The 17,784-nt window shown below is 42.2% G+C and overlaps 1 protein-coding gene across 2 annotated transcripts in view; it reads left to right on the top strand.

The window, feature by feature from the left end:
* ntn2 (netrin 2) overlaps window positions 1–15,123 on the top strand; it is a 43,525-nt gene extending 28,402 nt beyond the window's left edge. For both annotated transcript variants that reach the window (XM_046069661.1, XM_046069660.1), the window contains exons 4-7: window positions 3,384–3,533; window positions 5,867–5,920; window positions 10,916–10,990; window positions 11,076–15,123. In XM_046069661.1, coding sequence (XP_045925617.1) covers window positions 3,384–3,533; window positions 5,867–5,920; window positions 10,916–10,990; window positions 11,076–11,461 — 665 coding nt within the window. In that variant the 3' untranslated portion in view covers window positions 11,462–15,123. The remainder of the gene's footprint in view (window positions 1–3,383; window positions 3,534–5,866; window positions 5,921–10,915; window positions 10,991–11,075) is intronic.
* The last annotated feature ends 2,661 nt before the right edge of the window (window positions 15,124–17,784 follow it).

Genomic DNA, 17,784 nt, shown 5'->3' with positions numbered 1-17,784 from the left:
CATGGCCAGGCTGCAGTATATGAGGTTTTCAAAATACAAGGTTTTTATGTGAATCCAAGCCGTACAGCTGGTATCCGTTGACCACAAGGAACATTGATAAATGGCCTTAAAAATGCAAAGAAACGCTGGCCAACATAAACCACATTGGCCGAATGTCTCAAATATCTTTCTGAAGCAGGGCATGGGGATATTTGCTGTGATAAAAAAGAAAAAACGTGTTATGCAATTGAATTCTAAAAGTCATTTTAGATTAGTAATATAGTACCTGGCTTATAGCAGCATGAAAGTTCGAACCTTGAGAGTTAATTACACCATTTTTATATCATGAGCATCAAGGTTAGCCAATACCTGTGTCCATGAACAGAGTAAAGTCAGAGAATCAAGATCTCAAATGTCACTGACACTGAGTGGAGCTGTGTTGACACCTTCACTTTATCAGTCTCACATAGTGTTATTACTAATTCTAAAATAATGCTAATATGTCTCAAAAAATGATTAGCGTGCTTGAATGAATCATTTGTGTATGATATTAATTTGTACATACAAATGACTTCATTCAGTCTCTCGATTTAATAATTTGTGTACATGAATGACTTTAGCACACATATTCACAGAGCAACACAAATCAGTTTAAACTGAACAAATGCCTGTCAAAGGACTACAAATCCCAACACAGTGCCTGTCACGTCTGCAGGCGCAAAGCCTTGAAAAGTCATCAACCTCTGAGGACGTTTTTATTGCTTCTTAACTGGCCCGAGCCCCTGCACATAAAACTTCAGAAAAACAGTTCAAGGAGGAGAGCTGGGGGTGGAGAGTGACACCACCACCCCCATCCCCATCCTGCAGTTTACTGCCCATTCAGACCTGGCAGTTGCTGGTTGTTTACTGAACAATGTGGACATCAGCAGTAAACTCTGATGTCTTAACAGCCTATGATTGTTTAGAAGGGAAGTGAGAACATCTAACGTTACTCACATCTTGTTCATACTGACCGGAATGAGTTGATAGCTTGTGCTGTTGAGTGATCCGCCAGGAAACAATGGCCACATGTCTCGGCAGGCATGACAGACCAACTCCAGACAGATGAAATAACCGGGGGTTTATCCCACATTTGCTTTGGGAGCATCATTTCTCAGGCAAGAATAAACCTCACATCCAATCAGTTATTATCAGTATATGATCTTTTATTTTGATAAAACTAGTTTGTTTACTTTTCAGTTGAACTCAAAACAATTACTCGTTCTTCAGTTTAGGATGGAAAATAATTATCTATGTAGACGATACAAGGCTTCCTTCTATGGATCAGGGTTTCATATCAGTGTGTTAAATAATTAACTAATCAGCTGGTTTGCATTAAGACGTCTAAGGCCACACACTCCAGGAATGCCAGAGATTCTCAAATGGTCCATGGATGATGCAGTACCTGGTAATAGTGGCAGGCGCTCTGGCTCTGGCTGATATATGAGGGTGGGTATGGATGTGAAGCATACCAGTCCGGAGACCCGTGTTCTCTCAACCTCTGACATAAAACTCAGCCCTGCATGTTACCCTGCCATATGCAGATGTGTATTCTCTTTAGGTCAGTCAGAAACTCTTACCAAGTGTAATCAAAGCTCAATTTTCCTGGTTGGGCCTGCGTGACTCAAATGGTGGGGATTTTGCACGGGCGCTGAGGCATCAAATTTACGTCTCTGTGCGCAGCTTCAAACAGAGCGCAGCCACTTTGACACCCATGGAACGGTTGGCCTTGCCGGAAAAGGCAAATGTGTTTCTGAAGATCTGAGCTGGAGTTAATCCCTCCCCACCCCGCCGCCAGACACACACGATCACTCTTGGGTCAGTTTCAGGCATTTAAACCCTCCCTTTGCCCAGTCAACAGGTGGTACGCTCCTCAGGCTCCCCTCTGTTGTAGCAGCAAAAAAAGGTCCGCTGCAAATAAACACATTCACAGTTCCATCAAGTGGTGGGAAGAAACTGTGGCATGTTAGCAGCTGTCTTTCTCTGGCAAGCCCTGTAACAAACTGTTGGGTTACAGGGTTTTTCCCCAAAGTGTAATTTTGGCCTTTCTTGTCTTTTCTTGATAAGCTTGGACAATTAGAGCTATTGAGTTACGGTCGAGTCACTCCAAGTTTGCTTAAGTCATTTTGCACTAGCCTGTGCCTGTTTTCAAAAGAATTACATAGAAAAAAAGGGGAAATGGCAGAATGTTCACTTTGCATTTGATGGTTTGTTGTACTTTTTGCAGCATGTCAGTAGATAAGATAGGAAAGGAAGTACTCTAACCTGTTTTACTCTCAACACCACACCAGTGACACCCCTAAAGGCTGCTTAAGCAGATATAAAAGTCTTACATTTGTTTTGATATGTCACTGATGTGTTTGTCTGGCTGGATTCCTGTGAAATGTTAAGTATGTGTTTATTGCTTAAAGAACAAATGTCTGTTTTTAGACAGAGTAGCCACAATTTGGTTGGATTCACTGTTTTCTATGCCGTTGAGCCACCAGAGGCTCTGTTTGGTCTATACTGAAGCGCTGTGTCTCTCACTCTCTCTCTGTTTCTCTCCCATCCTCTCCTTCACTTCTCACTCTCGGATATGTTGCTTCTCCCTCTCCCTGTCATCCTCTCTAACATCTTGTAAAGCTCTCTCAGTAGGCTTTGGAACAGCACGCTAGCTCTTGTATTTAACAGCTCTTTAAACCAAAAAAAAGCCTCATGTTGCTTAAGGGGGGTTAAAAAAATTGCCTAGAACCAGCAAAACTCATAAAAGCTTTGCCAAAGCGAGGTGACCGGAGCATTGCTTGTTGCTGTTGGCATCTGCTGGGCATAAACTGAACTTTCGAGAAGTGACGAAACAGCAGAGTGTGTGTCACCAAGCAGGCACCAGACTGCACACTGCTTTTAGGAGAGAGGAAACAAGCAGAGAGGATGGCGCTGTGTGCCTTTCTGGGACAGTGATGCACTACATGCATCACCCCATCACACTGTTAGTCTTTCTGTCATTTCACTTGTCACCTGCTGTCTCATTCTTTCATACATTAATTCTTTCTGACTCTCTGAATTACTCTTCACACAAACAGATGTACATACACAGTGTTTCACCTTGTGGTGTTCAGGGGATCCCGAGAAGCAGACAGGAAAAGGCTGCCTCACTCCTTGAAGTCGTGAGCCAAACATTCTTAACAAGCCTAATGCATATCTGCTGTCTTCTGGCAAAATAGCAGAAGATTACAACATCCCTGCAGTCAAATCCTGTGACTTGTGTGTCATTTTGGCAACACGTTTAATGAAGTAACTTCAGATATATTTTCTCTCTCTCTCCTTTTTCTTATATCACAACCCTCCCTCCCTCCCCCCTTCACACCTGTCACCAACCCCCACCCCAGCCTGTGACTGCCACCCTGTGGGCGCAGCAGGCAAGACTTGCAACCAGACCACAGGCCAGTGCCCCTGCAAGGATGGCGTCACTGGCATCACCTGCAACCGCTGCGCCAAGGGCTACCAGCAGAGCCGCTCACCTGTCGCCCCCTGCATCAGTGAGTGACTCACACAGACATGCACACAAAAATACCAGTCAATGCATGTGATAGTGATCATTTACACTGTCTTCAGCTTGGTAATTGTATCAGCTTGTCAGTGAGTCACTGCTTAAAACTTCAAAACTGACAAGCTCCATTTTGAAGAACATAACAGAACAAAAGGCATAATACATAGTTACAACAGAGTACTGAACTACACTAAAAGCAGCACATACTCAAACCATAGGTATTACAGAGTATAATTGAAAGCACACTTCCCTGATGCCCAAAGCCATTCTGGCCTTCTGACAGGCACACCCAACCCGATCTCTGCACTGCATATATACAGTACATGTGTTCTGTGGGTTTGCATGACCGCTGAATATGCAATGATAATTTCATAGAGAACAACCCAAAAGATGTGGTGTAAGAAGGACCCGGATATAAAGTCTGGTTGTGTGAGAACTCAAGATTTGGTTGTTGTTTTCCACTTGCTGTCAACAGTGTATAGTAGATAGTGTGTGTGTGTGTGTGTGTGTGTGTGTGTACTTTAGTTTGCATGTCGACTACATCAGGTTTTTAATTTCTTGTGACAAGCGTATATGTGTGCGTGCGGGTTATGAAGTTTGCCAGTGGCCCGGCACATGCAGGCATGTGTAATAGAGGGCAACTTTCCACCGCACTGTGTGCCAGGCACAGGCACACGCTCACAAGACAGCCTCCACCAAAGCAATCCGTGCCGCACAGTGCCGTACCGAGCTCTGCCACACTGTGCCACATGCTGCCATGTTGTTTCTCTCACATGCAGCCCCGGAGCAGATGGCGGATGGGCGAGGAGGAGAAAACAACTGTGGTCATGGATGGCAGACCCCACTCATTTGAGCACAACTGAACCATCCAGTGAGAACAAGAAGGATTGTGTATGTGCGTTTAAGTACATGCGTACATTTGGATCCATTACGAATAGCGGCAATGACAACTGTGTGTGTCAATATGACCTCATTATGTGCATCTTACCTCCTGTTGAGGCTCCTGGACCCTAAGACAGAGGACAAGCCCATTAAGCAGCCAATTAGTATGATGGCAGCAACCCTCATCTGAATGATCCTTTCATCATCTGTCTGTGTTCACAAGATGTGGCCATGAGGGCACACAGACTCCAAGTGGCTTCTAGCAGCTGCGTCTCCCTCACAAAGCTCTGTACCCTTGTTTGTTTTTGTTGGCGGGGTGTCCATAATTTCAGAGAGACAACTGCTGCTTTTGCCTCTATTCAGCTTTCCAACAACTCCCCTACCTCCCGCCAACACACTCCCACTCGCTTGGTTCAAACCCTCAACCTCCAAATCCAATCAAAAGCAGATCCTCTGGGTGGATGCTAAGCCGCGTTCCAGTAACTCTGTTTACGGTAAAAGCAGAGGGCCTGTTGTTAGCATTAGCATTTGTTTTGGAAAGTTGCATACGATTAGAAGAGAAGTCCTGGAGGAATTCCACGAGGCACTTTTTGGAGTAGCCAGCGGGCACAGCGAGGGAGGGCTGCATCTGTCTCAAGTCGATCCAACCAAAATTGCCCCCCGTGCCATCTGTCCATCTGTCTATACATGCTTGCATGGAGATTACACAGCAGTGTTAACCCAGCATCTGTTAGGGGAGGACAAGACTAATCTAGTGCGGCCACCTTTCCATTTTAATGTGTGTGCCTCAAAGAATCAGCTTTTGTCTCAGAAATATCAAGTGTGCCGACTTTGAATGGATTGACTCCTCCAAACTGGATTACTGGGTGAATTTGTGATGCGTCTGACTCAAAACTTACATTTGGTCCTCTGACCTCCATTATTTTATTCCACTCATACTGTCTGACGATCTTTCAATGTATTCCTTAAAAATGACAATGAAAATGAAACCACCCCATTAATCCGTGGAATGTATAGTTTATTTGAGCCTGTCTTTCCTCTCATCACTAATAAATATCCCTGTCAGTCTGTCGGCGTTTATCTAGTATGTCTGTCTGCAATGCCCCATGTGTTTTCATGTGCGTAGTTGACAAATGTCACAATCCAAACCTACTGGACAACAACCATGGTATTTTGTCTTATTAACATTGGTGAGCAACGACACTTTCTACTTCTCCTCAACACTAAGCTTACACTCTGATGTGGGTATATACATATATTCACAAAGCCTTACCATACCCACTCTTTGGAATTGCTTTTAATGACATAGACATACTTAATTTATTTGACCACACATGCACTCTTAACAGGCATACAGACAAATCACTAAAACCATATTTGAAAGGTATGGATTCACATTTAATAAGTGAAGTATCTTTATATTTCTTGTGTGTGTTTCAGAAATCCCAGTGGTCAACCCCACAGCTGTGGTGAGCAGCACAGAGGAGCCAGCAGGTTAGTATATGCTCGCTGCACCTCGCCCATAAGCACCACTGCTTTATGAGAGGAACAAAAACATATTTTTTTATATTTCTGGACTTGGGTTTTAAGGTGTGGAATAAATATTAATGAAGGGTGGGTCCCCTCTTTTGAAGTTCTGCAAAGAGAATGAGTGTACTGGGACCTGCAGAATTTTTCCATTGTCTTAAAAACCTGTGTCTTTGGCGCAGTTTCCCCAACCTCTAACCTCAAGTTAGTGGAGCCTTGCTGTACTCAAAATATAGCTCCAGCTTTAAACCAAGGCCAGCAGATAGACAGTAGAGGTGATTAGTTAAAGTTTAGCTGGGAGATATAGTGGAAGGGAGAGTTTTGGGGCGTGAAAAGAGTATTGGCAAGTGACTGAGGGAAATTTGTTCACTCTCTCCCTCTAACTGTCCAATTTAGGCTCCGGTCAATTACCCTGCCCTTATTTTTCATGCTGCGGCTGTTTGATGTGAGTGGTGGTGTTGATTTGGAAATGTTGATTCATTAGTAGGTTTATAATATATATCATCACTCAGGCTGCAGGTCGTACCCCACCACTTTGCCATTGATACTTTACTGCACCATTCAAAGGCTATAGTTGTATTATTTTTATATCCTTTCTCTTATACAAATCATATATTTTGTCTGAAAGTTCAAATTATAGGTTTGACTTATGGACTTCTTATATTTCAAAGATAAATACAATCTGTCCAAGATGTCTATAGTGGCTGATACTGACTTCACTTCACAGAAAAATAGTGAAGCTGAAGGCCAAACTTGCCATGAAGTCAATGAACTTTGCGTAATATCACTACAAAAAAACCTCCTTTTAAATAAAAAGCTTTACAAAGGAATGCTTTGACATGTTGTGAAATACACTTATTTGCTTTCTTGCATGAGTGAAATGAGAAGATTTATATTCTTATGTCTGCAGTAAATTAGCTTAGCAAGCTAACCATTTGGCTTAGTACAAAGACTGGAAACATATACAGGCCAAGAAACAGTCCGTCACAATAAACCCTGTAAAACCACAAATTGTAATTTTTACACTTGGTTTTTGTAGGGCTTTAACAAAAGACATATAGCAGATTTTGTTGCCTTTGCACAGAGCCCGGATAGCTGCTAAGGTAAACTAACCAGCCCGCTGGCTCCAGCTGCATATTTATTGCACTTACATGAGAGGGGTATCTATCTTCTCATCCAACTCTCAGCAAGAAAGCAAATAAGCGTATTTCCCAAAATGTCAAAATATTTAAAGGTAAATAGATGTCAACAATAATTTTCTTCTTTTCTCATTTGTGACTTATCTCATTCAGTTTCATCTCATTACTTTGAGACCTTTGAGCCTTTTTGAAAAAAAAAGCAAGAAAAATGCCAGCCCTTTCTTCTGTTTTAACTTCCCTGGGAAAATGTTACGGGGTCTAAGAACACAACAGTTGTTGATCGCCAATTCACCTCAGGGTCTACCAAACACACCAGAGCATTTCCCCCATCTTTCTCCCTCCTAAACTATCACAGAACGAGCTTCATCATCAGAAACTTAAGGCCCCAAAATGTTTTTGTGTAAGGGGCGGTGGATGCAATTTGTCCTTGTCATGGCACAGTGAGAGGGGGCTCTAGGGAATGAGGGCATCAAGAGCCCTGGAACCAATTGTAAGTGTTTTCAGTGGGCCGGCCTTCTGGGTCAGTGGGCGATTCACCGGGAGCTTTTCCAGGTGAACAGCCAGCAGAAAGTGACTCTTCATGGGAAAACGCACACTGTCTATCAGCCAGCGTTTCACCACTGATACCTTTAGGCCAGCCACTGTTTCCAGCACACACAAGCGCGCGCACACACACACACACACACACACTCATACACAGACACACAATGGCAGGGATCTAATGAAATCCATGCACATCTCATACAAATGCATGCTTGTCACAGTTGCACGCACACTTACATGATAATGATCTGCACATGAAACCACACGCCCACTTATAATGAAAAAGACCAAGCTATGATATTCAACATCATTAATGTAAAGTCTGTAAGTAATGTACAACACACACACACACACACACACACACACACACACACACACACACACACACATACACACAAATCTTTCTACACATACACCTCTGCACCCGTCCACATCTACACCTCCACTCATCGCTTTTTGTGAAGTCACCCTGTCTCGAGGTTATTGGAAGCTGCCATCTGCTCTCTTCTTCTCCCTTCCTTTCCTTTTCTCTCCTCTCTCTGGCTAATAAAATCTCCAGCACTCTGATATACAGCCAAGCCTCCTGGACATTTTTATGGGCTTCTTGGTCCCCTGTTTCTTCCCTCCTTCCATTGCTCCATTCACGGTTCCCCAAAAAATGAGCGATGCAACACCCTCTCTCGAGCGATGCAACACCCTCAACTCCCATCGAACCCAGAAAGAGCAATTTTATTTGGTCTGCTTTGGGAAGCAACATGACTGAATGGGATATCTTCTGAAAGCAATGAGAGGCCTGAGTCTAATTACCAGCATGTGTTTTTTCAGTTTCATGCCCTGACAATCCAAGTACGTGTCTGACTAGAAGCACGTTGGGAAGTGATCTTCTTGACATTTTCTGCATTTTCAGTTCATTTTCATATTTCTTTCTTAATTTTATATCCTTTTCATTGAAATAAGTGGATTGGAAAAATTCTACAGGTCATAAAATCCAGTGGCATCAAGTCAAGTACAGCAGAGCCTTGCTAATGATCAACAGTGTCTCTTTCTTTCTTGTCACATCTCCAGCAGCAGTAGTTAACATGAGCACAGTTCAAAAACAGTGCAATACTTTGAACTGCATCAGGGATTCTTGTTATCAGTTTTTAACATCAGCACTTGTTTTTGATTATCTGTTTTAACTAATAAGCTCATTTAATTTTGCTTAACTTTGTTCTCATTCCCTCTGCTCTCAGCTCATGGAAAATGTATTTTGTGATCATAGAGAAGAAAAGCTTTTAATGTTGAGATGACAAAATAAATATTTTAGGATTACAAGAAACAAACAATGAGAAATAATTACATGCATGTACTCTATCTGACTTAGCTTATCTCCAGCGTTTATGGTCCATAGAAACAGTTATACACAGTAATTTTTCAACATCAATTTATAAATAAATTTAATTGGCATTGTAATTTTCAGACGTGAGGTTGCGGCCAGAAAGCCAGTTGCTTCAAGTTTTAGATTGACAAATTCAGGGCAGAATTGTTTCCAGTGCAGTTTCCATATTTGTGTAACTGTGTGAAGAAGGGTAGACCTGAAAAAAATAGATACATGACAACTAAACCAAACCCAGGCTGGTTTTAGATTCATTCAATCATAATTATAACACCTCGTCACTGGCGGCTCCTCCTATGAGTGGTCAGTAGAGGTCATCTGTCCAATGTGTGGTCTCAATCGTCATACTGGCAGCCAAGGTCTATTCACATACCATGACCTGCTTCCACTATGCTCTGTTTTTCCTCAAGACCCCAGAAAACATGTCAAACTGAACACTTTTACTACTCTGGTATGTTTCACTTGCCTCCCAGCACCGGCTGTTGCTGGGGTTTGATGTGTGATTTGTCAAACGTTGTATTAGAGCACACAAAAACCAAAACCAAGCTCAACATTATCCAACCTGCTCCAGTTTTCCTTGGAGCCTTTGGCCCTGTCATTGAAGATATTGTTGTGAGGGCAAGTGTAAATATTCGCCACACGGTTATGAAACAATTCAAGTACAAAAATAATCTTAATTATATACTGTAGGACATATAACAACCTTAATATATTTTATTTAATTTCATTTATTATACAGGAAAAGTTTAAGAGCAACAATTTAGTTACAGTAAACGGGCCTGACTCAGTTTACACACATTTATACAGGACATTATTATTTACTAGACAATCAGTGTGTACAAGTATGACTGTTAAGAAGAAACAGTTTATATGACTTTTTGAAATATGTGATGGATGATAATGTTCGAATGTGATGGGGAATGTCATTCCAAATTTTAGTGTAAATATAGAAAAAAGATTTCTGACCGTAGTTGTTTTTGTATGATGGAACTGGAATGAGTGCCTGTGAGACTGACCTAGTGAAGCGTAGTGGTCTCATATTGTATGTCAGAAGAAGACCTTTAAGTGCCGGTGAAGACCTATTTTGAATCTGAAAGTAAAATGCAATAGCATGACTGTTTACGTAGTTCTGATAAGTCAAAGCATTTGTGTGTGTGAGCGCACTGCAATGATGAGACCACTTTGGAAGATTACTGTAGATCTTAAGTGCTCGGTAATATAGTCGTGCTATTGGTTCAGTGATGTCCTTAGTGGTAAGAGACCAGATTGGAAGACAGTAGGACATTGGACATTGTTGAAAACACAATGGCATGTAGATAAGTTTCAGAAACTGAAAAGGAAAGATATGACCTAATCTTGTTATACACATAGAGTTTCTGATTCAACTTTTTTCTAGAAATGTGTTCCCAAAATGTAAGGTGTGAATCAAGTAGCACACCAAGGTAGTTGTAGGTCTTCGACAAGTTCTTGGTTTGCAAAAGTAATAAAATTAGTAAAAAAAAGACTTTTTCTGGGTGAATGAAAATACATACATTCAGTATATAACAATCTTGACCTGTGTGCATGTACAGAAACAAGCACATAGTGATTTATTTTGATACTGTTGAGGGTGTTAATTGGTGGTTTCACAGTACATAACAGTTTACGGTGTTTTATCACTCTAACTTTGCATTACAGATGTGCTGGTTGCTATTGATGTGCGACAAGAAAACCACATTATGCTCTATGAAATGGTGTGAAATAGTTATAAAATGCAACCTTATGGCAATAATTCAAAATCCAAGTGTGTAAGTGTCCTATTATGTGTGTAATTTGAGTGTCAGTAAGTATTATTAAGAGGATCAATGGAGTTACAGCCCGTGATTTACTTACACAAGTGAATATTGGTTGTTCTTGTTTTTGCAGATTGCGAGTCCTATTGTAAACCAGTAAAGGGCAACCTGAAGATCAACATGAAGAAATACTGCAAGAAGGATTATGGTAAGAGAGTAAAATGAATTATCAACCATAACATACTGTGTTGTGAGTATTGACCTGAGTGTTTCTTTTATGAATATGTCCTCAGCGGTCCAAGTGAACGTGCTGGACATGGAGACGATAGGGGACTGGGCGAAGTTCTCAGTTAATGTGGTGTCTGTGTACAAGAGCCGCGGTGAGCCCTTGAAGCGGGGCGACAACATCCTGTGGGTACACATGAAGGACCTAGCCTGCAAATGTCCCAAGATCCAGATGAGCAAACGGTTCCTGGTGATGGGTGGCAGCGACGGTGGTACGGGCACAGGGGCGGGTACAGGAGTCGGGCCTGGGGGTGGAGCCACCAGTCCAGGGGCGGAGCGTTTGGGCCTTGTGGCTGATAAGAACAGCCTGGTGATCCAGTGGAGGGACATTTGGACGAGACGCCTGAGGAAGTTCCAGCGCAAAGAGAAGAAGGGGAAATGCAGCAAAGCGTGATGGGAAAGCATTGTTCATCCCTACCTCTCCCTCCCACCCGTCTTCATGAACCCATACAAAGTGATCTCCCTCTCCTCCCCCTGAATCCTTTGTCTTCGCCCATCGCGGGAACAGTGCACATTAGAAAGACTGCATGTACCCTGCCCATTTTAAGGACCGCGTTTTGTGTATATTGTATAATTATTTTCCATTTTATTGTTCAAGTTTTGTCTTTGTTATGTCAGTTGTCTTTTTTTGTCTGATTGGTTTGCCTTTAAAAGGGACCATTAAAAAGGGTATGAAGTGTAGACAAAAGTAGACGCCATTCCCTCCCTCAACGACGACAGCGGAAATGTCCACTCGTCCCCCAACTTGCTCCCCTGACCCTCAGCCTCCTCCTCATGTCAAGACTGTCTCCTCCCACTTTGTTTAACGTATAAGAACATTAGTGCCCACATTTCACATACCTGTAATGAGGATTTTATACAGTGTTTGTCACTTCAGAGACTGACTGATTTCAGCAGCAAGACAAGCTGCACATCCTCAGCTTGGCCTCACGTTTCATTGTTGAAACAAACTCAACTTGGACCAGTATAAGCTGTCCACCTGACAACCTTTCAACATTTGTTAAAATGTTCATTAAAAAATGGGCCTACTTGCTCCAGGATTCTGCAGTAACTTCTACAGACTGTAACTATAAAACTATTGTCCCGTGAGGAACCAAGGGCTCCCTTTGCAGGGACATTTTTCCACAGCAAACCTCAGTCTCACCACCACTGCTGCTGCCACCAGACAGCCCTCACAGAATAAACTGCTCATGTAGGCTGTTGTATTTGCAAGTATTTGATGCCACTGCTCATAGTAGAGTTTATATTCTTTGTATGGCTATGTTTTATCTCAACCATCCATATCCCAGCCATATCCTTGTTTGAGATGTATCTTTTTGTTTCATTTTAAGCAGAACAAACTCTGTTAGCATGTGTGAGTCACATTCCAGGCCTCTTCACCACTAGTCCCTCTCGTGAGTGGTTTATAAAGTCATGCATCACCATTGTGACTCATTGCTTGTCACTTTTTCTGGAAGAAAGATTAAGCGGTGTGGACAAATGGCTGGAATTTCAGAACAATACCAATATTTCCAAGGAGACTTTTTGCTTTACGGATAATGTCTTCCGCTGGGTAGTGGCCTTCCAGATGTTGCTGTGTGGCCAATGTCATTTCTTTGTATTTAAATGTCTGAACGTTTTCCTGATGTTTCTAGTGACTGGCAGACTTTTGTTTGCTGAAATAAGAGATTGAAACGAGAGTTCCTTTTCATGCAGTAAAAAGAAAACAAAGTCGGATAAACATCATAGTCGTGTTTTTCTCTAGCATATTTTGACAAAATGAATGAGGCTGGAAAGTTTTTAGTGCTCACTGATTGTATTATGACATGAGAGGATCATATTTCACTCTTCATGAGCTTTGTTATGTTTGCATGTTTGTGGTTTTTGCTGGTCCATCAAAACCTTACAGTGAGCAGAATGAGACCTAAACCAATATGAGCATCAAAATCCAAAGGAAAACTTCCCAAGTCATCTTCCCCCATTTGCCTACCCTAACGCAGTCCCTGTCATCCTTTGCCAAATAAGCATAGTCAGTTTTTAAATTCAATTAAAAGACTGTGGAAGTCAGGACCAACGAAAACCAGGGAGAGAACCATCTGGTTGCTCTCAAGCTTTTTATCTGCCTTTTGCATTTTGTAAAGCACATTACAATTTATTTAAGTAGAGTACAAGATAAACACACATTTTTGAGGGGCACATCAAGCTAGCGTAGCAGTGAGTGTGCCGACTGGCATGTCATGCTAGCTAGTGGTTACAATTCTCTGGCTGCGGTATATGTTTGGTTTGTCATTCTTCCAAAAGTCTCTCTCCTCTGCTCTCTTCTCTGTGTCAGCCACCACCCTCCCCAAATTCTCTCTTTTTTAACCCATTTTGCATGTTGTGTATTCAGTGTTTTAGATAAGTGACAGCACAGAAAGAGGCTGCCAAAACTCCTTAGTGGTGTACTGTGCTTCACTGCAGTTCTTGTTTTCACGTCTTCCTAGAATGTATGTCAAAACTGTGAAGAACACACTCACACAGGTGTATGGTCTGAGTGTTTATGAAATAATGTCACTAAGAATGTGGATGCCATGATATTTGATGCTATTATAAACTATGAACAGGATTAGATGATGTTAAATGATTGTGGATCTTCATGCTTATCTGTCTGTCTCATAGTGACATTTTAATCTCTAATACAAAAACAACTCTTAACCAAAATTAAATCACCCACTCTGATTTCTGGACAAAAGAAGAGTGGAAGTTTTGACAGTGCTATGCCCAAGGCACAATTCCCACCGCCAGAATTTCACAAAAATGCGGAGCCAAACAGTCAGTTATTTGTGTGTTGGCTGCCCGCAGTGGCCTGTCAGACAGGTGGTGTTACAGTAGCACCCGTCTCCTCACCATGGTATGTGAGTATGGTGTGACACATTATGATAGATGGTCAAATTACGTGCCCTGTGAGGAACTGCAGTGTCCTTGAATTCTGACTTTCTTTCACGTAGAATTGCTTAAAATCCTTTCCTTTCTATTGGCTCCCTGTTTCCCTTTTCTTAAGTGCCCACCCTGAATGTTGGAATAAAGATAAGAAGTAAGAGTGAGCCAGATGTTGTTTGGGGGGTGGACGCGTAGTCTTGTGAAAGCTATTTAGTGAGCCTCATAGGGAGAGCCGTCCTGTTGTTTTACGTTAACTGGCCCAGCAGCTTGGCAATGGAACTGACACCATAACTGAGTTGCTTTGTTTCCCCCGCTTTGCAGCATTTATAGCGTTCACAAGTGTGTGTGTGTGAGTGAGTATGTGTGTGTCTAATTAACCTTACCCGAGTAAACAAGTGATTTGCACATGAACTGAAAGTGCAGAGAGGTGACAGAGCTCTCATTTGAAGGCAGACTTTTTGGGATGACAAAGCTTCTCAGTTTTGCCACTGTTTAATGTTTGAGGAGTCTGAACAGCCTATGATGAAGAATTATCATTTACAATTATGATTCCCAATTTTTATGTTTCTCTTCCATCTTGCCTTGTTTAATAAGTCTTGACACATTTTTAATGTTGTAAATATGTACTGAACTGCCTCTTGCCATTGATGTTGTCTTTTGTAAAGCGTCACTTGGCCTGGGATGACTCACGTGTATGGATGCACAAACCAGATGATGTTATATGGATGTAGAAACCAGACACATATGCTTTGGTGATCACGACCAGAAGATGTGGTTCAGATATTACACAGAATGTATTCCTTTTGGTTTTATGCTGTTTCCAGACAACATCCGCCCAAATTGTAAATGACTTTGAGGTAAATCTTGTAAAAATGTGACACGGGCTGATCGGATCCTTTGCTTTTCCCATAGAGAGACAGAGAAGAACTGACACAACAACCCACCACTTGCTGTTACATTAATGTCCTGGGAATAATGTGTCACTCACACAAAAGAAGCCCACTTACCTATCTTGGGTAACAAAGGGATTCTTCCCTCAGTTCAGGCCTGCTCTTCACTTCTGTTATAACAAGGTCTTCCTTGTACATTTTCTTCTGAGGCAACGAACCACTGACTTTTCAATCTAAATGATAAAAAAAATAAATTATTAGTTAATGAGCTGTGTGTTGTGTTGATCATCTGTCGCTTTTATTGCAGTCATTAGCCTCAGTTGCGGAAATAATATCAATTTGTGTGTGTGTGTGTTTCCCACTGGAAAGTATGCTCACACACAGGCAGTGCTTTGGTGTGTTTCCACTCACAGGGGCTAAACTGGGGTTTGAAGGGGGAGAGTACTGGGTAGAGTGGCTCCCCTCCTATATGAACAGAGTAAGGGCTAAAGCTCTGTAAATAAACAGTGAGGCACATATACACAGACACACACTTGAATGTGTACCTCACCTCTGAGGAAACCCAACTGCAGAGTCAGGTCCAACGCAGGAAACTCCTTACTTCTCTTTCTCCTTTTCCCTCCCACCCCCGCTCTCTCACCTATAGACTCCTTTCTCCTTGTCCCCCCACCCTCTAACCAAACAGGCCAGCTCCATCCATCCTCCTGAAGGTAAATTACAGGAAAGCGACCATTTATCATCACTCTCCCCAGGCATGGCCATCAAGGCTTTCAGAACAGAGGTTGCTGTCTCACAAACACACGCACACACACACACACACACACACACACACATACACCCTGACATATATCTCTGCATCAAGCACATCCATCCTGGCATCCTGTCATTAGCTTCCCATTCCTGTCCAGTCCCCATTACGCCAAAACGGTTTAAACGGGCTAAAAAACAAATGGACAGTAGGGATTTATGGTCCTGTGACAGATTCGGTTACAGAAATAGAGCCAGGGCTGAGTCTATGTGAGACTCCACTCCCCTTGATATATTTGTTACTTAACTAGATTGGTTTAAATCTGCTAGTATTTTATTTATAAGAGACTCTCTGCATATCTTTTCTATCTCCCTTTATCTCTGTCTTTCTCTCGTACTGCTTGTGACAGGACTGCGATATCGGACAAGGTCAGGTGGCAAATGATGCACTTTGCTCTGCAGGATGTTCTCAGGCTTATGAACTCTCCAACACACACTCACCCACAAAGTTTCTATTTATGTCTTTCTCTCTGTGAGAACCACTGACTCAACCATCCCTACATAATCATCACCCTCACTTGTTGTGTGTTGCATCATCACTATGGCAACTGTAAAAATACCTGTCCCATAAAATGTTGTGATGATGACCAAATAACAGATATATCTTATATAAGACAGCTTACCTACTGTTTCTGTTGGGAGTATGCATCTGCACCAGTATGATGGTGCAGTAATGATTTGTTGTTATGACCTGCACCAACACCCAGTTTCTCATTCATTGTTCTGCTTGTGTTTCCTAAAGTTGCAGTGAATTGGGTTAGCTTGCCACATCCTCTGCTGCTTCTCTTTCTGTCTCTGCCAAAAAAATTGCTGTCTCCATATTCAACCTTGATATATGTGAATTTGCTGGCAGCCTGCTCCATAAAGAGTTGAATGGCTCTCCTTGTGTTCGTTGTCAGTTATATCTATGATGAAATGGATAAAGAGATTATTGCCCCTTTGCTACAACTGTGTAAAATGATAACTCTTCAAGTGTGTTTTGGAAACCTCTTCAGTGTTTGCAGCGAAAAAGGAGCTCTGGAGAGTGACTGGTCTGGGAGAGAGCTGCTGCTAAGAGTGCTGGAAAAGAGCTCCCTGTCCCACTGACACTCGCGCACACATCCACACAAACACACACCACCCAGCGGCAGAAGAGGGGGGCTTACCAATCATGCTTTCATAAGCTGCCAAAGCGGCTTCATTGGCTTTAAATGGAGCCTCATTACCACTGTGCTTCAAAGCTCAACAACGGATTTTTCCAGCATGGGGTCTGTGTGTGTATGTGTGTGTGTGCGTGTGGGTCTGTTTCCTAAATCTTTTCTTTTCCTTAATGTACTTCTTTCACTTTTCACATTCACGACTTTCCATTTTAATGATCTCAATGACTTATTTCTCTTTTATTTCTTTTTTCCCCCATCTAGTTACCCTTAGAGACAGTGAATGCATGTGTGAATATTTGAATGTATCTGTGAACACTCATGTATGCTTCTCTGTGTGTGGGTCACCAAGTACTAACCCCCCCTCCCCTCCCCGAAAACCGCAAAAAATGTGGCGAGAAATCTGTGTGGACCAAGATCATAAATATTCAGAGGTGAAGGTCTGATCTCTCTCTCTCTCTGCTGCATGTCTTTTCTCTGAGTGAAACCAGCTGTCGTCTAAAGAGACACCACTCCCTCTGGAACTGACAACATGCGTGACAATGACCACACCTCCGCTCGCACATCTTTCAATCTCTCCATCTTTCCTTCTTTCCATCCATCCATTTTTCCATTTAATAAAAAAGGCACATTTCATTCCTCCAAAGGAAATGTCTTATTTTCACTTTCAACCCATCCAATCTTTAAGACCACAAATGAGCCAAACACATCCTTGATACCTGTGGACAATTTTCCAGACACAAACACACAGTGTTGAGGACTGTAAGGGACTGCTGTTGCACAAAACTGGGATTCAGTGTTCCTTTGTTGGTCTTTTTTATTGGAGAAACAAACTTTATTGGGCCAGTGAGTGATTGAAAATGAGTGAAGAATAGGGGGTAATTTAAAACCAGTGTGGTCCCTGATAGGAGCATTGTGCAGCACAAGCCTGCTCCTAATCCGCCCCTCAGCTTTGTGTTTGATTGGGTACTGTTGAAAATGGGGAT

This window comes from Micropterus dolomieu, linkage group LG14 (assembly GCF_021292245.1).
Source record: "Micropterus dolomieu isolate WLL.071019.BEF.003 ecotype Adirondacks linkage group LG14, ASM2129224v1, whole genome shotgun sequence".
NCBI classification, from domain to species: domain Eukaryota; kingdom Metazoa; phylum Chordata; class Actinopteri; order Centrarchiformes; family Centrarchidae; genus Micropterus; species Micropterus dolomieu.
The sequence above is the reverse complement of the archived record's forward strand: the minus strand, read 5'-3'. Positions and strand labels throughout refer to the sequence as shown.